Raw genomic sequence first — 22,838 nt, forward strand, 5'->3', positions numbered from 1 at the left:
TCTAGACAGCGTTGCAGTAAGAGCGTGAAACCTCGAGTGCTGAAATTTCCGCTCGCTAAAGGCAGAGACGTAACTGTTTGCCCAGTACCTATCAAGAGCGGACAAACCTCGCCTCCCTTCGCAGCAAGAATAATGTAACTGGGAGCGCCCAGATTTCTCCCGAGAGAGCGAGACACACAACAATCGAACCCTCCAGGTACTAACTTCCCAGCCCTGGAGAATCCCCTGGCTCGGTGCTCCGGAAGAAGCAACGTACCTGCGCTTTCTTGCTCGCTGGTTGAGTTCTGCATTGACTGAGATTCTGGGAGCACTGCCGCTTGCCTTGGGAGGGAAGGAAGCGAACATGGAGGAACGCATTTAACAGCCTGCCCCACTTCCTCACCAGCCCCGAGCAGCCGCCTGTAAGATCCCGAGAAGCAGACAAAGACCCCGGAACCTTTTTTGCAGCTCGCGCGCTCTAACATCGGCTCGAGAGCAGCCCGCTTGGTAGCGCCCCTCTCCGAGGCACCTGCCAGCCTGCGGGCGGCAGTCTGACTTCGCGCAGCCTGCGACCTGTCCCTCGTGCCAGCCCTCCTCAGTAACAAGGCGCGCGCGCGCCAACGTTTGGTCGGAGCAGACTTCTCCTCAGCGAGCGCCGAGCTTCCCAGAGCTATGCGCAGCCTCGCTTAAAAAGCGGCTCCATGCGGCAACTAAACGTGACCGCTCCTTCCGGACCGAGCGCTCCGGAGACGCTTCGACCAGCAAAGCAAGACTTCTCGCGTTCTCCGGACAAACCCCCTGAAGCTCAAGCGAGCAGGAGCTGACGGAGAGGGCTGTGGAACGCTTACCCTGCAGACGGGCCGCACTGCTTCTGCGATGGCTGGTCGATGCTGGCTGCATCCTGTGTATCTGCCTTCATAGCAGGAGGCCTGGAACGAGAAGGTGGAGGGAAGTCTGGAATACCTGCCAAGCCGCGTGTGCCACAAACGGGACTGGGAAGCAGGAACAGCCCCCCCCCCCCGCCGGGAGTTGCCACGAGCGACGCAGCAGTTCAGCAGAACTACGGAAGCGGTAAAACTGCTCCTGCGACACGAGGAACCAGACCACGCTTCCAGCGCCACATCAGAATCGAGGCTCGCACTTCAGGGGGAAGGAGGAGCGTGAGCCCGGGTGCAAGGGAAACGCGCCTGAGCAACCACAAGCAGTGAGCCCAGGAATCAAGCGGTGCAGGCGCGATGCAGACGCAGCTACCGAAAACTTCTACAGACTGAGCCAAATCGGCATCTGTCAGCAACGCAAAAAAAAGCGGCCCTAAAAGGTCAGGCTGCCTAAAGAGCTCGGGATCAATGTTTTAAGAGCCGGGCTTATTGCAAGACAGTAAGACGACCCAGGAATTGCACAAGTGACGTGCAGTGCTCCCCAGTTTCCAAAAGCTGGACGTTATCGTCTCTTAGTGTCAGCAGGCGTTTTGGAGAGTTCTCTCAGGCGGCCAGGACCGGCCGGCAGTGGGGCAACGTCTTTGCCGAACGCGCCACTGCTGGCAGCGTGCTACTAAGACACGGCTGTGGCCCGCGTCAAGAAAACCGGCTAGTTTTGCATACAAAACGCCGACCAGCGGCTCCTATTCTCTCTACAGATCCAAGGAGTCAATTCAAACGTAATTTTGACCTAAGGTCTGCAAAGTAATCCCCTGCTGCGAGAGACAAGTGCGTGCCCTGCTGGCAAAGACAGCACGATCCTCCCTCTTCTCCCGGCTCCGCCCCAGGCCCTCTTGCCTGTAGGGACTACAGAGGAGGGAAGAGGGGCAGGAAGAACGGACCGCACGCTGGAGAGCCGCTAGGCTCACGGAACCCGGCGTGCAGTTCGGAGTCGGTAGTCAGAACGACCAAGGCAACGCCGTTAACGGCGTGCCATCCTGGTGCCCTGGCACACTGCTGGCAGCACGACCAACGCTTCGAGAGCGCTCGCGTTAACAACGTAAAGGACTAGAACCCACCACCCGTGGAGTGCCGCCTTCTCTACCGGTGTCTTTAAAATGCTCTGTCATTTGCCAGAGCTGCCAGCGACGGAGGACGTCCTCGTAACCCTGACCCTCAAAGTCTTGGGTTTTTCATCCTTCCCTTTCCAGAGGTAAGGGTTCCACCAACAACTCCTTTCCGTACCTACTTTCCGCCAGCAGCTGAGGTTTCTACCTTTTAGAAATGATCAAAAGACGCTTCTGCTGCAGAAGCTAGGGCGAGATTCCTTCTTACACCGTTACAAAACCTCAAGGATGAGCGAAACCAAACACTCCTCTTACCCTGCGGCTGAGACCGGGGGTACAGCAACGGCCCCTCTGTCGGGAAGGTGGGCTTCGGACGAACTGGCCCACGGGTGAGAAGTTTTGTGCTTCTTTCCGTTCCCTTTGTCTAACGATGGCTGAACGCGCTTGATTTTCGGCTTCGTTTTCGCGGGACCCAGCACGGAGCCGCTCGCAGACTGCTGGCCAGACGACGGGGAGCCTCCGGGAGACGCTGAACTGGCGTGCATCGCCGACGAGGAAGCCTTGCTTTGTTCGAGTCCGGTGCTACTGGGAACGTCAACCAGCTGCGGGAAGCTCGACAACTGTGTTGCCGCCGAAGCCGTGCCAAGGTCCAGCTGGGAGGAAGCAACGCCGGGCTTGCTGGCTAGGAGCTGCGTCATGTGGGGAAGCTGGTAAGAGCCTTCCGGGTCGGCAGACGACGGAGCAACGGTCATGCCCATTGTCTGCGCGGAAGGCAGGACGCATATGCTCGAGGCAGCTGTCATCGCTGCCGTAGACGGAGTCTGGGACGCTCCCAGCTGCGAAAACATCCCAGAACTTGGCGGCAAAGTCATGTGCTGCTCCTGAAGGCCAAGGCTTTGCTGACTAGCTTTGATCAGGAGGTTGCTTATCGAGCCGAGGTCCCCTAGTAATCCAGGGCTAGTTAACGTGACCGAACTCTGTCCCAGAACGTGACCGGGAACCGACCCACCGGCAGCAGGGGCTGCTGTGGCCTGCATGGAAACGACGTTCAGCACCGAGGAACTCGACGCCAGGCCTGACACGGGCCCCGCTGGCAGGTGACTGGCATCTGGCCCGATCACGCTGGGAGACGTGCCAACCGCAGTGGTGGTCCCACCTTGCGGGAGCAACGATGTTTGCTCGAAATACATGACCCCAGACTTGGACCTTTTGATAATGTTGGGGACGGTTCTGTGGGACGTTGAATTCGTAATGGTTCCCAAATCCAAGGGGTGGTTGGAAAGTTGGGAAGGAGCAAAATTAATTAAGGTCATGTTGGAGACCATGTCAGGAGGAGCTATAGCAGAAGGGGTGCCGGAGGGAGCCAGCTTCTTATTCTTCCGCGACTGCAGACGAGATATGGGCCGTTTCTTGCCCAGGGCAGCAGCCGGGGCAGGAGCGGTGGTACCGAGGTCCGTCCTCTGACTAGCCTCCGACACCAAGAGCTGAGGATCGGGCGGCGGCTGCACGCCGATCAGAAGGCCCGGCGAAGGACTGCTGATGTTCGGTGGGAAGCCAGTCTGAGCAGCTGTGGGGAAGGGGTGTATGTGCTGGTGATGGGACATGGGCAGCAGCCCCTTGCTCGCGGGAGGGAATAAGGACTGCGAGGAGGGCAAGCTCGGGTTTAACCCGGTGGTCAGCGTGAGCCCGCTCCCCATAGGCCCCAGCACCGAAGCGCTGGTCTCCATCACGCCCTGCGCAGAACTAACGGAAGGCGTCAACTGTATCTTCTGGGTAACGCCGTTGGGAAGAGTTTGGAGGACGTACAGCGGCTGCATGTTCTGGTTGACTACCAGAAGCTTTTCCGCGGCCGGCTTGAGGTGGGGCGGCGTTGTCTGCACGGCAGCGTTGGAGATCTGCGAGGGGCCGGGACTGTCCGTGGAGTTTGGCACGTACTTCTGGCTCTGGAGGGGCACGGTGGGCGATACCGGCACCTGGATGCCCGGAGTCCCGCTGTTTCTCGTCAAATCCTGGTTGCTGCCGTGTCCTTGCTCGACAGGGCCGCAGGGCGGGCTGGCTATGTGCTCTGCATCCATGTGGCCCTGGATGAAGTGATCGGGAGTCATGTGTCCGTCGGGGCTCGGGTCCACTCCGGGACTCAGGAGAGCCGTGTCGCCTTCCCCGGGGGCAGATTTTTCTGTGACCGTCACTCTCTTTTCCCCAGACTCCGCGGAAGGCAAGGCAAGCATGGACCTCTCTCCCGAGGAGGAGAGCGAAGACTCCGAGATGACGGCGAGCCTGTTGTGATTTTGGCTGGGCACCGTAGGGCTGCGAGTGGTCAGGACAGAGAGGTCGGAAGGAAGCTCCAGCGGCAACTCAAACTGCTCCTCCGCTGATATGGAGGAAGAGACGCTGCTATCCACCGGCTCGGCGGTCGGCAGCTGCTGGGAGAACACCTCAAACAAACCCATGTCCTTGCCACGGTTGCTGTCGAGACCTAAACCCTCCCCAAGCGTCAGAAGCTCAGAGGACGAGGACTCCGGACTTTCGCCCAGTGCCTGCATGGACGGCGTGTTCTTCAGCACAAAGTCCATGATGTCAGACGGGAGGATGTTCCCGCAGTCGTCGCTGTTGTTATTGTCAGAGTCGGATTTCAGAAGCTCCGTGTTGAAAGTGTCCAGCAAGTTCTTGTCGGAAGGCGTGCTCGCGTGAGCCCTGCGGCCCGTCTCCAACGAGCTCAGCTGAGCTTCCAGCGAATCCTGACCTTGCGCTTTAACCCTGCTCGCGGGGTGGCAGTTATCGATCTTCGGGTCACCTTTGTGGACGGCGGAGCTCTTGGTGACTTGTACTTTCTCGCCGGCTTCCTCCGTTCTGTCGAGCTTCAGGTTCTCCGTTCCGTTCTCCTTCCCGCTCCTTTTTGTTACTTGACTGACTTTTCTCGTCGTGGCCGTGACACTCGTATCGCTTTCGGTTCCATCATCCACGCCGTCGAGCTGTGAGATTTTCGGAAGGTCGCACTGCTCCTCCTCCCTGAATAAGTTATGGGACGCGAGCCTCTCCTCCGCGCTCGAGGAAACCACCGTTCTGGTGAAGTTGTAGTAGTACAAGTCGTCTTCATCGGACGTGCTCAAGTCATCCGCGCCGTCCACCTGCCCCTCCGCGGACCGCTTCCCTCGCTTCTTCCCAGTTGAGTTACTGTAGAAGGGAATGTCTTCCTCTCCGTAAGACCTCACGCCGTAGAGAGGAGTCAACCCAAAGAACATGTTGGATCTGGCCCGAGCACTTCTCCGCGGGTACCGCCGCTTGTACGAGCCCTCTTCTTGAGCTTTAGCTCCGTCCTGGAGCATCAAGTTGTTATCTTGAACAGGCAAGTTTTCATACGCGTTATTTTGAGATTCCTGCGCCGACGCGTCGCTTGGACTTCCCTGACCTCCAGGGCGATCTTCCGGGCCTTCCGCCGTTGAGGGCGGCTCCGCCGAGGCGGCCAGCTCTGCCCCTGCAGACTGAGGTTCAGCGTCGCTTTCCTGCTGCGCATTTTTCGACTGGTTTTCGCTTTCCATCTTGAGAGGAGTCAGGGTGACTTTAACGGTGCGTTTCCTGGGAGCCTGCGACTCCTTAGAGGCCCCCTCGATCTGCCCTGCAGAACCTTTGGACAGCCCCTGTGAAGGTGGAGACTTCTCGCCAGCCTTCTCAGCAGGAACACTGTTACACAACCGCTGGCTCATCTGCTCCGTCGCCAAACCCGGATTACCAAATTCTGGTTTCAGGTTTCCTTCGTCACCGCCCGCCGCCTGACCGGACTCCGCGAGAGACTTCAGGGAGTGCTTCTCTTTATCTTTCGTTAACTTCTTCCCCTTCTGGCGCCGGTCTCTCGAGGCAGAAACTACCTGCTCGCCTGCTGCAGGGGACCTGCTGTTCACTCCGGCAGGCTTCAAGGCCTTCGCCTCCATCTCATCGACCGCAGCCGTTTTCTCCGGCTGCACGGGTTCCACGTGCTGATCTCTGTCTTTCCTCGGGCCTCTCTGGTGCAAAGGCGGAAAGGATATTGCTTCTTTGGAAGAAAACGGTCCGGAACACTCCTGAAAGGTTCCTATTTTAACGTTCATTTCTGCGCCCGACGCAGCGCTTGGCTGAGTTTTGGAGTTTCCTCCAGAAGCAAAACTATGAGCTGAATAATCTGGGTCCTTCGAGGTCAGCGTTCTCATCTTCTCGCCCTTGGAAGGCACCCCTTTGGCTACGGAATCTGAACCGCTAGAATGTTTTCCTTCCGCGGACTGAGGTGCATCCAGCTGGTAAGTTTTACTTCCACTCGTAGCCGCGGCTTTCTGGGAGCCTGAGCTGGCGGAGCTGCTCTGAACCGGAGCGCTCGGAGCGCCTGCATTCGCCGATCCCACGAAGCGGTCGGTGCTTTTGACGCTCGGCTCATGTTCTGAGGGGGACCCCGTGCTGGAAACTGAAGACGCACTGTGCCTGGAATAAGCGCTCCCGGCTCGCGTAGGGGAAATCATCCGCAGTTTTGATTGCTGCTGCGACAAAGAGGAGGTGCTGTGTCTCCTAGAACCAATGCTCTTCAGTCCAGAGGACAGTAAAGGATCTCCTACTGTCACTATTTCGTGGGTCACCGGGGTAGGACTTCCTGAGAAAACAAGGCAAGAAAGACTGTCAAGTGATCTGAAACCTTCGCAATCGATGCACACCCAGTTCCTTCATACGAAACGCAAGAGATCAAAATCCAGCAAAACCTTTCAGGCAAACAGCATTACCCTAACGACGACACTCGAGACGGGTACCGGACACCCGCTACCGTCAGTCAGCGCCCACCAGGCAGAGCTGACGAGCGTGTGCCTCGGGGTTCTGCACCCCAACTTCAGACGCGGCGTTTCCAACACCGCTTTGAAACAAAACGCGACTCACTCATACGGGGATAGCAGCTGAACCCCCACACCGCATTTCCGACCCTCTCTGGAAAAACACCCGCTGAGATGATCAAGTCCCTGACTTGTATTACGGCTCTTCCGTATTACTGCTATTACATTGCCCAAACGCTGCTTTCTTCACCCCAGGGAAACTTCTGTTTCAGTCAGAACACTTCGTGACAGGCCAGCGCTACTGTCTGTTTTCAGAACTGTCCTTCCCTTGAACTACGGCCATTGCGCTGTTTTCTCTAGGAAGAGAAAACTGAACGCCACATTCTGAATGAAGCCAAAAACAACACGAACCAAACCGAAAACACTTCCAAAACAAGCAAACAAAACCTCCCCAAAAGCCCAGAAATCAACATCAACAGCACTTGAAATACCTGCAGAGGGCAAGGGCCTAGAGCCGGGAGACCTCTGTGTGGACGGGTAACTCGGCGTCCTGATCCGGGGGCCCTTTGAGGCCACCGGATAGTAACAGGAACTAGAGGTCTGAGAATGCAAGGGACGATCTGGTGACGGTGGGTTTACAATTTCAGGTGTGTTTCGGCTGTCTTTAGGTAGAGTTTCTGCTGTTATAGAAAAGAGAAACGACAGTATAAGCCACCGCTGAACCTTAAAAGCTACGATCTGATAAAAGTACCTGTTGCTATCAGGCTATATCACTTGGAGAACCAGGGTATTTGTTGACCAAGTCAAGATTCCTGCTTCCTTGCCATCGGATAATGCCTGGCTTCCTCTCCCAAGAAGATTTTCACGTACTTGCAGCAATACAGTAACCCTCAGCTTACACTGGAAACCCCATTACACTATAACAAAGTTTAACATTCTACGTTGACAATGACAACCACTACGAATGTTTCAAATACCTTCCACAGCCTCACCTTCTGGAGACCGAAAAGGACAGGGCTGAGACTTTTTTTTTTTAATTTTTTTTTTTAGTCACCTGTGGATACAGAGAAAGTGATTTGGAAATACAGAAGCAGCACCCTGGTCAACACTGTACTTAACAGCCCCCATAGGACAGAACGCCACTGACACGTGAAGTACAATTTGGAGTTTTAGATCACCAGAAAAACCTCAGATCTGCAGACTAGAAAGCAGTACTACAGCACAGCAGCTTTCGTTTGGCTCCAGTTTTTGAAGTTACCAGTAGACTCGGGAGCATTTTTTTTTTTTTTTTTTGAAGTCTTAAGATGCTGTAACATAATTTGGAAGCCTGAAGTGGATCCTAGTCCAAATCGGTTTAAGCGACACAGCTCCCAGCCACCACCTGGCTTTCCGGTGAGGATGCAGTAGGCAAAAACCTGTAGAGAATACCCTTTCAGAGAGTCCTTGAAAGATTACCTGTAAGGGGAACGGGGCTATGGGCAATTGTTCTGTTATCATCGTGCTCTACGGTGCTGTTGATGTCAGGTTCTATGACCGGAGGCCGGCACTCCATGATCTTGCACGTATACACACAGCGCTTCCTGGCATCTGTGGTGCTCCAGTACACCCTGGAGCACCTGGAAGATAATTCAAACACAACACAATTTACTCAACGGTCGAGGAAACCTCAGCATTCCCGTTTCAAATTTCCAGTTTCTCAAAGCCGCGCGGGACAGGGGCTCCCTGGCACAACACGTCGCACACCCAGCCTAATCGCCTGATACCGGAGCGGCGTACGAAAGCTACAGTCGATTCGTACAGAAGCTACTTGGGCGCCGCTACGGCGTCTAATCGTGAAACAGCTTATACTCACTGGTAGCCGATGGGAAACAGCTTATCTTCACAGTCTGAGAGGTCATTCAGAATTCCTAAACAGTCTATGGTCATCGACCCTGAGCAGAGAGAGGAACAGAAGGGGTCTGTGAGCCAGGCTCCAGCACCAAAGGTGGATCGAGTGTCCCGAGACTGGATCTTACCAATCATCATGTGGATGTTCTCTGGTTCCAAGCCACTAAGAAACTTTCTTCTCAAACTGATCCCTTCAAAGTCCACGAAAACTCTCCTAAGAACTTCAAACCCGTTCTCGGGAACCACCTGGAACAAGAACCCACCCAACTACTCATTGGCTTTAGAGGAATCACCGCGTGTACGCCACACAGTCCAACGCGATCCTCAGCGCGGCCTTTCGGTTTTGGAACTGCCGCACGGTACCGCTGGCCCAACGTCCCCGTGCCACTTGTATCGCCGACGGCTTCCTAACAGCGCTGCGGTCCGGCCCTCGTTCGTGAGGAGCACGTTCAACGTCAACTTCTAAAAAGCGCTCACAGCTACAGGCTGACCCCCCCCTTCGACGAGGCAGGGTGTGAAAGAAGAATCTCACCTCTCCTTTAATCAAGTCGCGATGCCTCTGGCAGTAGACCTTCTTATCGTCCAGAAAGACACAGTTCTTGGCTCGCGAGCACATAAAATGGTAGTTGCTCGTACAGGAAGTGAGGCAGCAGCCCACCGTGGCGCCTGACTTCTGGCAGAACTCACACCTCTGCAAGAGGGAAAAAAAAGAAAAAAAAAGAAAAAAAAACCGCAACAAAACCAGTTAAAAATTAAGCTCTTCTAAACCCAGGCTACCATGACGGTCGTCAGGCGTTTCTTTCAGCGCAGACAGAAGCCTAGAGTAATGCTCGACCTCCCGCTTCGCTGCTGTAGCGCTTCCAGCACCGTGACTCACAGGCACAAGTGAGACGCGGAGGAGGAGGCGAGAGGAAGAAGGAGCCCTCCACACAGAACAACTTTCGCACTTGCAGACTGGCTCCTCCAAGCCTAAGGCTCCCTTGCTCGTACGCCACGTCCAAGTCACATATCTGTGAGCTTCGCCTATTAATATGTCAACTATTTCTCTTGCACAGAGTATTCCCCACGTGGGCAGCTTACTGCTGGCTAAGAGCAGTCCCATCCCCCTGCTTCTCCCCTGCTACTGAACATTTAGGACCAAAGGACGCAATATTAAACCAAAATTTGGACAAACTCATTTCCAGTCGTGCTTCCAGTCTCGTTTTGTTCTTCTGGAAAGTAAGCGACAACCAATTTGCAATGGGGTTTTAGACTATTTTGTTTTCTAGGACTGCGTGGAGGTTCAGAAAAAAGACACCCCCCCCTCCCTTCGCGGTATTCAACAGAGAGGCGACGTACAAGCTAGATGTCGAGCTCCTTCACCTCGGCTCAAACGTTAAAAGGACGCTCCTTGGTCAACACCTGAAGTGGGCAAGATTTGCTCTCCACTTGTATTTCTTTTATACATACATAAGATTCAACCTTGGTCAAAATACCACGGGGCATGAGGACTTCCTCTGCTGTCACCCGTTTGGGCTGCAACAGAATGAGCCCCCACCACGAGGCCACTGGGTGGACCGTGACATCCCTGCACTAGAGAGAGGAGTTGGGCTCTACACGGCGCTTGGCCGTGCTTTAGGTCTTCCACGTTGTTTTTTGAGAACAGGTTGTGACGACAGATACGGCATCAACTGCTTAAGGTACAGCACCGGCAATTGCGGACCTTCTGAGAAAAACACGACTCCAGTTCTCCCGCTACAAGTTCCTTTTGGTCTCCACAATACTTCGGAACTGAGCAAGGATAAAATCAATGTCCAAATATCTTTCGTCAGTGTAAAAAGAAAAAAGAAAAAAAGAAATGACAAGGAGAGGACAGAGCAAAAAAGCACACACAAGGAATCTTTCAGCCGTCTTCCTGTCTCGGTTCCGCGTAAATCGGCGCAAAGTTTAACAAACTATTCTTTACTTATACCCACCAGCTGCTTTCCCCTGATCACAGCCATGTGCACGTTTTTCAGCGAGCCATCATCATCTTCAAACACTTCTGCTGACCATAAAGCACAGTTCACGTGCGTCCACTCGTTTTGGCCAATATAGAGAAGGCGCCCAGCATCCTAAAGAACGGAAGGAAACGCTCTTTTCCAGCGCTCCACGAGACACAGCAACGCACAACGAGCACGCAGCCTGTGCGCAGCACCGGGCCCGTAGCGCTGCCCACGTCGGCTCCCATCGAAACGGGCACGCGCCAGACACTCACGTTAGCGCTGTCGTCGCCGTACTTCAGGCACAACGCGCACTGCCTGTTGTCTTCCACGTCCGGAGGTGGGTTAAGTTCAGGACTGTCCTCTCTGCTTCTGTCGGAGCCTGAAGAGTTAAAAGACAGAGCGCTCTTTTATTCTTGAGGGTCGGGAGGCAAAAACGCACCCGGGAGGACGGGCAGTAAGCCAACAGGGTAGACAGAGCCAAACAGCAGCCTGGAGTTTTCAACGCCCACCTCGCAAGGGGAGGAAAAGCACACAGCAGCCTCCACACAGCACAACCCCCCCCCGCCCTGTTCTGGGGGAAAAGAGGAAGGGGCTGCAAATGCATTTGTGGGCCCAGGCTCCGCTCAGACACATCTCACCTGTAAGGGCCTCTGAATGATTTCAGGTCACAGAGGCCTCCGAAATCCTTCAGCGGCACACAGAACCAACACCGCCCTCTCTTAACCACTAGGAGGCCTGGAATGAAGCCCTCCGGGTTTGGGAGCAACAGCGCTGCCTTCCGTTTCTTACCAGAGATCGGTGGGGTGGGAGGATGTAGAGGAGTCGGTGAATCTGGCTCCCCAGGCCCTTTGGGTTTTGGAGCCGGAATGATTTTCTTCATCAGAGGGGGCTGTTCGGTGCGGCTGTTCTCTTCGCGCTCCTGCCACTGAGCGTAATTGTGGTCAAGCGAAGGGGGCAGCACCGCGTTCGGCAACATACCGCTGCTGAAACGCAACACGGAGCCCGCTGTCAGGCCTGACGGCGCCAGGGGACCTCGCGCCCGCTCTGCCAGCGCTGCCAACGCTTGACACGCCAACAGCAACTCAGCTCCTCACCTACACGCCCCGACACGCCCTCAGCGAGGGCTACGAGCGGCGACTTACGTCGCAAGGTCTGTGCTGGGGCTGCCCGTTTCTTTTGAGGGTAACAGAGGCAGGAGGAGGGCCACACCAAACGGGGGCGAGGGGGAGGAGGGGGAAGGAAGGACAGGACCGACAAGCCAACACACAGCACGCCCAGTCCTAAATCGTGTTTTTGGTTTCTCTGCTTTAGAACAAGGAAGCGTACACAAAACCTGGGAATGGGATTACCCTTTATCTTCTTTAAAAAATCAAAAAAATTAAAAAAAAAAAAAAAGGAAAAGAAAAAGGAAAAACAGAAAACCCAACCCCACGAACAGGCTCTCTTGATACTTTTTGCTTGGACAGCTGGCAAACCGCAGGGTGTCGCAGTTGGACACACAACAATTACTTACTTGCTTGTTACTTTATTTGGCTCCCAAAATCTGGACTTTTTTACACTGAACCACGGGAAAACACGCTCCATTTGCTGAAGGAAAACAACACTCCATTAGAAACGTTATGCAACATACCCCAAAATCCAAAGACGTTCAGCCAAGATCTACTGCACAACTAGTGAGATTTCATTAACATCAACAACGCTGACAACCTATTATGTTATTCCTGGAAATAGCCGAGCAACGGCAGGCGTGACGGGCCCTTTGGATTCCGACAGCAACGCGCAGCGGTACGGTACCAAACAGACTTCAAAATAACTGTCTCACCCGAATGAAGAAGGACTTGACCATGCTATTGGCCTTCTTCACTTCTGGCTGCCCTCCGTCGGAATTAATGGCCGCTTGAATTATCTTCACGATATCGTCACTGAAATCCAGCTGTAAGAAAGCCACAGAACCTCACATGAACGGGATCGCCTCTTGTACAGCTACACCACCCTCTAATTTTTTAAGGCATCAAGCGAGCACCCGGATGACTAGGAGACCGAACCAGAGCATCGACTTAAAATCAGAAGAAGAACGTGGCTGGGAAGAGAGCAGCAGCCCCCTTGCATTCGCAAGCCGGCTGGCGGAACCGCTACGCCCGCAACTGCACACTTCTCCCTTCTTCTCCCAGGGGGCGACGGCTGACCGGCTTTAAATCGGCCAAGCTAGCCACCTCACGAGGATCTGCCCCCAAACCTGGCAACAGCACGCTTGCCCGGCGCTTGGCAATGCGCAGCCCTTCTCGAGACTGCAGGCTCTGCAGGGGAGCGAGAGGACAAGGCTGCTCCCTACAAAGAAAACCAACTCGGTCAACGTTAGCGTTTCGTACGAACGACCCCCCCAGAGGGACCGTCCCTCCACACGGGAATCACGAGCTTCCAGAGAACCAGCCACCACCACTGCCACTTGGCCAGGCCTTCGGCCGGAACGCGCACATGAAGGACAACGTATCCTGCTTCCGCCGACGTACGCGTCTGGCTAAGAGCAGGAGGGGTTTAACCGAGCACCGCTGCTGGTTAGAGCGCGCCATAAGGCAGCCTAGGTGACACGCCCGTGGGCCAACACCAGCGCCGGTCAGAAGTACTTTTAGCAGCACGCTAACCCGTTTCCTGGTCCGCAAAGGCAAGGCTGCAGCGCGCTCCGCTATAAACACCGCGGGTCATACAGCAATTCACAGGAGCTACTATCAGGGCAGAACACGAAAGGCGCGACGTACCACAGAAATGTAACCTCCTTGATCCATTTTCCGTTTCACTCCTTCCAGATCCAGAGGTTGCTGCTCCTCCTGTTTACTGACTTCTGTCAGGACAGGTGGGTCGGGACCTTCAGGAGAGCTTCTGGATGGGATACTCTCTTCCGTCTCGGGATTTAAATCAGGCGGTTTTGCTGCCTGTTGACATGAGCGACAAGACAGAGGGACGCTGGCTATTGAGGCGTGGCTGCTACTCGCGACACACGCCCAGGCGCGTTTATCGGCCCAGAGACCCCCGCTATCACGAAAGAGAGGAGACTCGAGTTCTGAGCTCCTGTCCGAAACGCAGGGACAAAATTGAAGAGGAGATCTTCACCAGCTTCCAGCTGCCGACCAGTAAGGCACGCAGCAGGGCAATCAGCTCTAAGGATCACACCCGTTTGTCGGAAGTCTTGGTTCTGAGTCGGTATTTCAAGACCAAGGTCCTGCTGTTCTGCCAAGAGAGCACCTTCGCCACCACAGAGCTAAACCCTCCCGGTCCCCAAAGAACTTCACCCTCTTTCTTCTCCCAGCCTCACAAGTCGTATCGTCGATACTCACTTCTTTCTTTCCACCGGAGTGGACGAAACAAAGAAAACAAAAATCACAGTAGGTGTTGTTCCAAGTACGACAACAGACGCTTTTGCAGGACGACGCACCGCCACGCCAGAATCCGGCTGAACGCCGGGCAGCTCCTCAAGCCAGAAAACACGAACGAGACGCGAGGCTCCAGCTTACCTGCCGATACCGCAGCAAGTGGCTCGTAGTTCTAGAATTCAGCAGGGCCGTTAAAACCTGCTTTAAGGAAACCTGCAGCTCCTTTTCCAGCGCCAGGCGCCACTCCGCAGGGTGCTGCTCCGTGCAGTTAATGCAGGTGTACGCTACGCTCTCAGGCAAGTTAGAGAGTATCTCATACATTTCATCTGCAGGCAAGAAACAAGGAAATCGGAGTGAGTCTGATCTGCTTGCTGGAGACAGGGAAAAACCCTACCCTGCCCGCACTGTCTGACTGGAAGACGTCCCACCTAACACAAGCAACCGAGCGATACCGCGTTCGAGGCGGGTCCTACGCGCTCAGGAGGTCTCTGACACCGCAGAGGTTTACCTGCAGCCTTTCTACGGGTATTTTTCAGGTGGGTCACGCCAGGGGAGAGTGCTAGCATTAACACTCTAGTCGAAAGGTCCAACACGGGATTGCTTTGCTCTGCTCGCTGCCCCGCGTTCCGGAGTACCGAGGAGGTAAGGATTTGCCTTACCGGAAAGGTTTTCACATTTGGAGTGGACCCAGCGGTCGCATTTCCCGCACTGCATCATCTTGCTCTCGTAGTCGTCATCGTCGTAGCACTTATCGCAGAGAGGACAAAAGTTCCCTGCAAGCGAGACGCAATTTTGATCAGAAGTTCAGCCGCCGCACACACCCGGCAGGCTGGGCGCCTACTTACTAGCGTGCCAAGACGACAGCCGCTCCCTGAAAGCCCCCACCAGCAAGCTGCCCACAGTTACGTCCACATTTACAACACCGCCAGCCACGGCCGCAAAAACAACCTGCTTGGAAGACCCCTGACTACTCCAGGACGCCGGGACCGGGTACCCATCTTTTGGGGGTGGCGAGCCTAACAAAACACCGTATGCAGTTGGCTCGACAGAGCAAAACCAAAGGACAGGCAAGAGATCGGGTGGGATAGCCACGATTTGCCGTCCTGAGACTCCTCCCTAGAGCGCTCCTCCCGGATCCAAAGGCGTCACTCACGTACAGTAACCAACGCGAGAAGGAACCACCGCTTTACAACAGGAATTCTGTTGCTTTTAAGGCAGGGGTCCTTTCAAACGCCTTCTTCCCCACGGCTAGTTGAAACCCTGGGCCGAGAGGCGTGTAACAGCCGCTTTACTCGGCACAGGGTCTAACTTCTGGAAGTCTCAAACTCCGACAGTAACACGGTGGTGACTTCTGTCACCACAGCCCCTGTGAAAGCTAAGGGCCTGCCTGTCCCACAGAAACGGTTACACGTGCTCTCACGCTTGACCCTAACACCAGCTTCCACTCCTGTTTGCACCGCGGCAAGCTCACCCGCCCGGCAGGCCCTCTGTTCCCCCTGCACTGACGCTGCCTCGTTCACAACCGAGCACCTGAAGAGGCCGCTGCTGTGAAGGATCACAACTTTACGTACCTTTAGCAAAGAGTTTGGCACAATCATGACACAGCGAGAAGTCGTGAGACCACTGCGCATCCCACCCTTTGCCTGGCGTCGTCGATCCGCAGCTCTTGCAGCGAACGCACTTGGTACAGATCTGGGGAAGGAACGCGTTTGGCAAGAGTGATTCGCTTTTACCCGGCGGCGTCGGCGTCCGTTCTTTAGTCCTAACGATACACTGCACAGTCTTTGTTATTTAGCGAGCGCGGAATAAGGAGTTTCAAACAGCAGAACTTTCACTAAAATGCCACCGCTTTCACTCCCTTTACGGTAAGATGGTGATGATGCAACAGGACAACAAAAAGAAGGTAAGTCACAGTACAGTTGTTCTGTCCTTCGTATTTGCCCTGGAGAAAACACCACCTTTCCCTTCACATAAAACAACAGCGTTAAGCGGCATTTCTTCTGACCTGAAATACCAAGCCTTATTTTAACAGCTTTCCAACTCTGCTTCGCATCGCAGTAGGAATCACCGAAAAACTGTTAGTACCAAATACACCACAGGCACTTGTCTAGAACAGAAACGTGAAAGACACAAAACGGCACAGTAGTGCAAACTGTCTCTCAATATCAGGCAAACCAGGCAAAGGCTTCCACCTCTCCAGAGCTTCTTCCACCTCCTGGGACCACCATCAGAAGAATTACAACAAGTAAAGAAAGGCGTAATCCCTCCAAGAGTCCTGCTTGTTCAGAACCTTATCAACAACCCGCCTCACCACCTGTTTCCAAATGTACCTCCCAAGGCAACAGGCGCCCTGCCTCGCGGGGCTAAGCGACTGCACCAGAGCGAGCCGCCTGCGCAGCTCTGGCCCGTAGCGTTACGGTCGGTCAGCAGGCGAACTGCCGCAAGAAAGAAATCAAAATTCCTCACCCAAACTTTCTTTTTCTTGGTGGGTTTGGTCGGGTAGTTCGGGCCCAGGCACTCGGGGTGATAGCTGTTTCGGCACTTGTTACACTCCAGCAACTGCTACAAGAACGAGAGGAAAAAGCACTGGAACAGGGGCCCTTCGAAGGGACGCGAAATCCTGGGCGTTTTCGTTTTACGGGGGACGCCCCGCCCGGGGCCCCAGGAAGAAGCTGGAACGAAGCGACTCGAGAGAGAGAGAGGGAGGGATTCCCCCCAGCGCAGAGCGGCCTCGCAGAGACCCGGCGCCTCCCCGCTCCCCGGCGCACGCTCGCTCAGCCCAGCTCCAGAGCGAGGGGGGCTCTGGGAGCAGCGCGGGGGGTGCCCGCCGGCTCTCCCGGCGGTTTGGGGGTACCTTGGTGGCCTGGTGCTGTCTCCCACAGACGTGGCAGAACTTGCAGCGACGGCAGCACCAGTTTTCCAGCTGGTCCTCCAGGGGCCGCTCGCTCTCCTCTAAGCAGAACTTGTGGAAAGGCTCGCAACAGACCTGACAATACACAAACTGCAAGGGGGGAGAGGGAGGTTTTAGCGAGTCAGAAGCTGCTCTCGAGTCCCAAACAAGCCCCCTCGCGCGCCGAACTACTCTGAACGCTGCTTTACGACTGACAGAACGAGGGTTTCTACCGGCGTGTTTTAGGAGGGAAACTGCGCGTACCGCAGGTAACCCAGACACGCGCTCGCCTACCCGGACGCGGCACCTAGCAGCAAAGGGGAGCCTGGTCCTGTCAGCTAAGCGTTCTGAGTCCTGGCAAAGGCCTACAGGGCTCTTCAGCACCCCCCTCCCTTGCTGAAACACAAGCCAGCCGCACCAGGAGAACCACTTAGTGCAGAGGGATGGGATGTGCAGAGCAAAGGGAGACATCTCTCCCTCCGTTCGCCTCAGGCGGCCCACGTGAAAGCTCTTCCGATTTCCACGTACCCCCTGCAAGGCCGGTCGTGTTAGAAAAAGGACCATGCTCAGGGCACCAACGCCGCAGGCTCGCACGGGACATCAGAATCGTCTGGCCCCTTGAGCAACCTGACTGAGAAGGGGATGGCTCCACGCCCCAGGGGACTTTCACGGTCCTCAAGTGAACCGATGCCCACGTGCAGAACTTAACCCCCTTTCCCCCTCCCCCCCCCCCCCCCCCCCAAGTATTGTTCACTCCTCACGGCCAAGTCTTTTTCTAGAGCGCTAGCATCACCTTCCCAGGGCAGCTGGTCTGAAGACGCTGAGGAGGCACCTATCTACACCTGGAAACACACTTAACAGTCTCAATCCAGCTCTTTCTGCAGCACCAGAGTCTTCCCAGCCACGTCTGAGTAACGGCTTGCAGCTCTCAGCAGATACAGACGTACCTTGGGAAAGCCAACGCTGCCTCAAGCCCTCTAACGTTATCGGGCGGCCCTTCTCAGTTCGGGTTAAAAGACAGCAAAGCCCCCGCTTTACGTCGGATGTGGGGCTCCAAATTAAGAGGAGACACGGGTGCTCTCAAATACGCTACTCTTTACGTCTAACACAGTCCACCTCCAAAGCAAGCACCGCAGAAATTTCCAGACCCATTTGAAACACCTTGCGGTTTAGCATCTTGGGACAAAGCTTAGCAAGGACAGACTTACAGGTGTCACTTTAACTTCTTCTGGATTAAGGCCATGACATTTCTGATTTATTTACGTTTGTAACAACACGGTGCTGTAACTAAGTCATCGACAGCAGAACACAATGCTTTACCTCCACATGTCCACTGCTGGCACAGAGAAAACAGACCACCCTGGGAGTAATAGGTACCGAGGTGACGATGCCTAACCCACCCATCTCCCAAACATTCTCCACTTCACAGTCCTCCTGAAAGTACAAAAGGACATATCACCATGCAGAACAAGGCAACACATCATCAGTATCAAGAGAGCTCACATCGCTTGCTGCTTTACAGGGCCCGCGATTAAGCGGCCTCAAACTGCGATCATCTCAACTTCTACCTCGGGCTACTTTACAGCGTGTATCGGAATAGTCCCGCCTCGGCGCTGTGCTCGCCAAGAGAGCTCAACAATACACTAGCCTTCCTTCTACAGAAAGCCGGCTTAAGGAACGAGACAAAGTTTTTCACGACTGCACAATTATTACTAAAAGTGAAATTTCAGAAGAATTGTACTTTATTAAAGCTCCATAGTCGTATAAAACACTTGTGAGATCTCGCTATAATCTCCAGTATCAACGCTTATAGATGGACTGAAAAATTATTAGGAAAATATTGATTTTTATTATTTCAACACTGTTGTTCAAAAAGTACATGATTTATCACTTTAAAACCCCCAGATATACCCCAAATGTTGTGAATTACAAGTTACTAACATTTTCCCCAAATCTTGTTGGCCCAAGTTGTGGTAAGGTTTTATAGTTCCATCTTAATGGAATCATTCTTCATAAACCTCAAATTCTTGCTCATCCTCACACATTGACAGTTAAGGTTTTAAAGCTTTAAGTGTCTCTCTTCGTCCAGTACTCTAATTATAAGAAAAAAAAGGCATAACAAGCTTCTAGGAATCAACCGAGTGACTTGTCATGAAGGCTCCTATTTGCAGCTCTCTCTGAACGGTACCAGACACACAAACCGAGAAGGCACTGCCAGCCCTCTCGCGGGACTCTACTTCCAGCGTTTAGAGCCCGGCCACATTCAAACACTTAAAACACATTGTCCTCTACCTTGAAATCCACCCGGATTCTGTGGACTCCATCTGTAGGTGGCTTTTGCTTGGAACTGCTTCCGTTGGTCAGGGTGCTGAGCAAATTCAGCGTGCTGCTTTCTGGCTTGCTTATAGGAGGGGGCTTTTCCTAGTCAAGTAAAGGAGCCTGCGTTAATCCCAACCCGGACGTGAAAGCTCCGCCAGTAGCTGCGTTAAACGCCGCAGACGACTTGCGGACAAAACCCCCAACCGCCACAGAACTAACGAGCCCGCAGAACCTGCCAGAGAGCAGCCGCTCCGCAGCCCCTTTCTGAAGGGCGGCGCGCCCGCGATCACGCTTCTAATTCCGCCTGCCGCGCTCTCCTCTAACGCCGCGCCGCTCGCTCCCACCAGAGCGCTGGCTTTACGTCGCCGCCGCGGGGCTGCTCTGGGCGCCGTTCGGCCCCCGCGCACTTCTCGCTCAGATTGAGAGATGGTAACTCTTTTTTTAATTTTCTCTTTCACAAGGGAGTTGTTTCTGAGGTGAAGACGGTGCCACGCTTTAACGCAAAAGCTAGCCTCCACCCCACAACGCGCAAGCCTTCGAGAACAAGTTAACAAACACCTGAGCCAAATCTTAGGCGTTACGCCCCGTACTTTGGTATTCGTGCACTGCCACAAGGAAAAAAACTAACATCTTGAGGTAAAAAAAAAAAAAAAAATCTGCTAAAGGGTTAAGTAACACAGTTCTGCTTTCTAGACAGACAGAAGCGCCAGGTTCTTGAAATTTACCCACTGCGTACAAAAAACTGTATTCACCTTTTCTTTTGGTTTCTGTTTCACGGGGAAAGTTGGACGGGGAGCAATTTTTTTCTGTTTGCTTTGTTCTGTGCCTAGGAAGGGGGGGAAAAATTATCAGTATTTCAAGTAACTAACAGCCACCTGTAGAGAAGAAAAGGGAAAAAAAAAAAAAAAAAAAAAAATCAGCTGGGTAACATGCGACGAGTTGTATGTAGACCGGACTTTTTCCGCTCTCCTCTGTGACTGCACCTCACCAGCTACGACTCGAGCGGTCTCCTCGAGGCACGACCAGGAGAGCTTGCTCTGCCAAAGATCGGCAGCGCTCTGGGTGCAAAGCTGCAGCTGCCCCGGGGGTCACTGCTCATGCTGCCCCGTGCTAGGCGCAGACTCCGGTTTTGCGGTAAAAGATTACGTCCTTCTCGTTTGGCGCCCAGACTGCCAACAGCCGACAGACTTAACCCGATCGAAAATACGCTTCAAGACTGCCGAGACTACACGACTAAAAAGCACCCCGGAGACGGCCACCTTCCTCCCCACCCCGATACGCACTGTAGTTCAATAAAAAGGAAGCCAGCTCTACGCCAAATTTCCGAAACACTCTGCTGCAGTTCCACCAGATCATAAAGCACTCGTCAGTTTTAAAATCCAACGGCTTTTAGCGGCATTAATATCGCTACTTAACGTGACTCAACCACACTGAGGACAAACAGTCCCGATTACCTATTTCTGGCTGGGGAGTCTGCTTTTTCTTGGGCTCAGAAGCGGTAAGTTTAGGTGCTTCTTTTTTCAAAGGTCCTGAGCTCGGCGGCTGAGGAGGAGGGAGCTGTACTGGCTGGGACGCCTGCTTGCCAGCCTTTCTGGTACCAGACGCAGGGACCTGTTTGGGCTCCGACGCTGGCGCGGCAGAACTCCCATCCTCGTGCTTTTCCTCCACGGGCTTACGGGCAGGCTCGCCGCTCTTCTTTATGGCATTGTCTTCTCTCGACACGACAGTCTGAGGAGTTTGCTTCTGTCCAGAGTCCAACTGGTTCTTTCCAGAATGGCTTTCTTTCTTTTCGTTTGCCTTCGATTTCTTCTCTTTCTTTTTTGCAGCTAGGAAGAAGAAGCATCAGTGAAGCAACACAGACAAAAGGGCGTGACTACAAATGACTTGCTGCTCTTTTAAAACAAGGAAACAGACACTTTGATGTCACAACGCTGCCATTCTGTCGTACAAAAGAAAAAAAGGGTACTCGAAAAAACAAGGCATTTTGTTGGTAAAAACAACGCGCTCGGCCTACGTCACAACCCGCCTTCTAATACCTTGGGGACTCTCTTCCGACAGAGCAGTAAGCAAAACCCGTCTGTAGCAAAGCAGATTCGGAGCTTAACCGCGCAAAGGCGAAAGGAGACTTGGCACGGCGAGGCTCGGGGAGCGCAAGGCAGCCGCCCAACCGCCGTCAGGCTAACGCACAGCCTCCCGAAGCCCTGTCCCAGGACGCCGGGATTTAACAGGACGCACACGACGGCTCGCTTCAGCCTCGTGTCGGAGACAAGGAGGCTCCGAGAGACTCATCGGTCCCCGGGCCAGACGGGAGCAGGCAAACCTCTGAGAAACGCTTCACCTGCGGGGCAGAGGGGAGACCGAGAGCCAGCGGCAGCAGCTCCCTAGGACAGGAAGGAAAAACTACAAGCCCAGGGCCGAACGGGACAGCCACCACCGGGGAGCACCGATGCTGCCTGCGCCCACAACTCTCCTGCAGCTTTCACCCGACCGCAGCAGAACAGCCAGGCTCCTTGTCAACGCTTGGTTCCAGACTAACCTTCTGTAAGCTCCGTGTAGCCGCAACAACAGCGCCGAGAGCAAAACCCGAGAGGTGAAAACCTCCCTCTTGTGCTATATATACTCCAGCCAAGCCTTTCTGCCTACCTTTAGCTTGCTTCTGGAGATACGCTTTTGAAGGCATCCACTGTAGATTCTGACATTTCCTCATTCTACAAAGAAAGAGCATGTCGTGAACTCAGAAGAAAAACGCGGACGTCAAGCGGGCAGTCCGTACATATTCAACATGAAACACTGAAAAACACATCATCAGTACAGCCACTACCTTTTCCCAAGCAATCTTTCCCACCCCTGCCCCCCGCCCCTTTCTTCAGAGACACGCAAAAGACACTTCTCATTTCCCTCCGTATTTCCCTTTTGGTTTGCTGCACACTGAACACAATTTTGAGGTTAACAAGACTGCTTTCGCAACAGCGCTGCTCCACCAGTGAAGCCCCCATCAATTCCCTTTCTTCGATTCGAGAAGCGTCAGAATACTTCCGAGAGCTCTAAGAAACCACATCAAACTATCTCAACTGTAGGTTTTGTGCAATCCGAACCGAGGCCACTTCAGACAGGAGTAGTTACCCTTGGGAGTGGGATCGGATCAGGTGACCAAGCCCTTTTTTTTTTTTCCCCAAGCATTCAACTCTATTTCCTATTTTCCTCATGTTTAGCACACGGCGGCTTCCAGAAGACGGGCTAGGCCTCCCTTCTGCCTCCGTTCTTGCAGCAGGGCCCGCAGCTTTGAAACCTCGCCCGAGGCCTGGGCGAAGCTGCTAAGAGCGAGACTACTTACAGATTGTAGTCTGCGGAGTGCTTTCACACGGATGAGCACCACACAGCAATCCTCACAGCTACGCTTTATAAATAGCTTTCATGCCACAACAATCGTCATTGGTGCCACTTCAGTTGCTGCCTTTTCAGACAGATGATCTAGTCTGGTAAAATCAACTTAATGCGGCAATTTAAAAAAAGCAAAAGGTTCAGGCGAAGCGATACGTATGGAAAATGATGGGAAAAACGAAGCAAGAGCGGTATTTCTTGATGACACCCAGAGACACCTTTGTCATAGGAAGTGTCTGTACAGCAGATGATAAACACCATCTCGAAAAGCTCTTCACA

At 53.9% G+C, this 22,838-nt stretch overlaps 1 protein-coding gene across 1 annotated transcript in view; it reads right to left on the reverse strand.

Moving 5' to 3' along the window:
- Positions 1-22,838, reverse strand: part of KMT2A (lysine methyltransferase 2A) — a 44,616-nt gene that overhangs the window by 3,995 nt on the left and 17,783 nt on the right. The window contains exons 6-29 of the mRNA XM_086476957.1: positions 21,822-21,886; positions 20,633-21,004; positions 19,931-20,004; positions 19,152-19,280; positions 18,180-18,293; positions 16,824-16,970; positions 16,436-16,531; positions 15,541-15,661; positions 14,629-14,742; positions 14,111-14,295; positions 13,358-13,531; positions 12,424-12,534; positions 12,115-12,188; positions 11,391-11,584; positions 10,874-10,980; positions 10,593-10,730; positions 9,170-9,328; positions 8,766-8,883; positions 8,603-8,681; positions 8,206-8,366; positions 7,242-7,427; positions 2,279-6,578; positions 828-908; positions 257-321 (exon numbers count right to left, since the gene is read on the reverse strand). Of these exons, the coding sequence (XP_086333083.1) occupies positions 257-321; positions 828-908; positions 2,279-6,578; positions 7,242-7,427; positions 8,206-8,366; positions 8,603-8,681; positions 8,766-8,883; positions 9,170-9,328; positions 10,593-10,730; positions 10,874-10,980; positions 11,391-11,584; positions 12,115-12,188; positions 12,424-12,534; positions 13,358-13,531; positions 14,111-14,295; positions 14,629-14,742; positions 15,541-15,661; positions 16,436-16,531; positions 16,824-16,970; positions 18,180-18,293; positions 19,152-19,280; positions 19,931-20,004; positions 20,633-21,004; positions 21,822-21,886 (7,364 nt within the window). The remainder of the gene's footprint in view (positions 1-256; positions 322-827; positions 909-2,278; positions 6,579-7,241; positions 7,428-8,205; positions 8,367-8,602; positions 8,682-8,765; positions 8,884-9,169; positions 9,329-10,592; positions 10,731-10,873; positions 10,981-11,390; positions 11,585-12,114; positions 12,189-12,423; positions 12,535-13,357; positions 13,532-14,110; positions 14,296-14,628; positions 14,743-15,540; positions 15,662-16,435; positions 16,532-16,823; positions 16,971-18,179; positions 18,294-19,151; positions 19,281-19,930; positions 20,005-20,632; positions 21,005-21,821; positions 21,887-22,838) is intronic.

Source organism: Leptosomus discolor, chromosome 22 (assembly GCF_034619465.1).
Source record: "Leptosomus discolor isolate bLepDis1 chromosome 22, bLepDis1.hap2, whole genome shotgun sequence".
NCBI classification, from domain to species: Eukaryota; Metazoa; Chordata; class Aves; order Leptosomiformes; family Leptosomidae; genus Leptosomus; species Leptosomus discolor.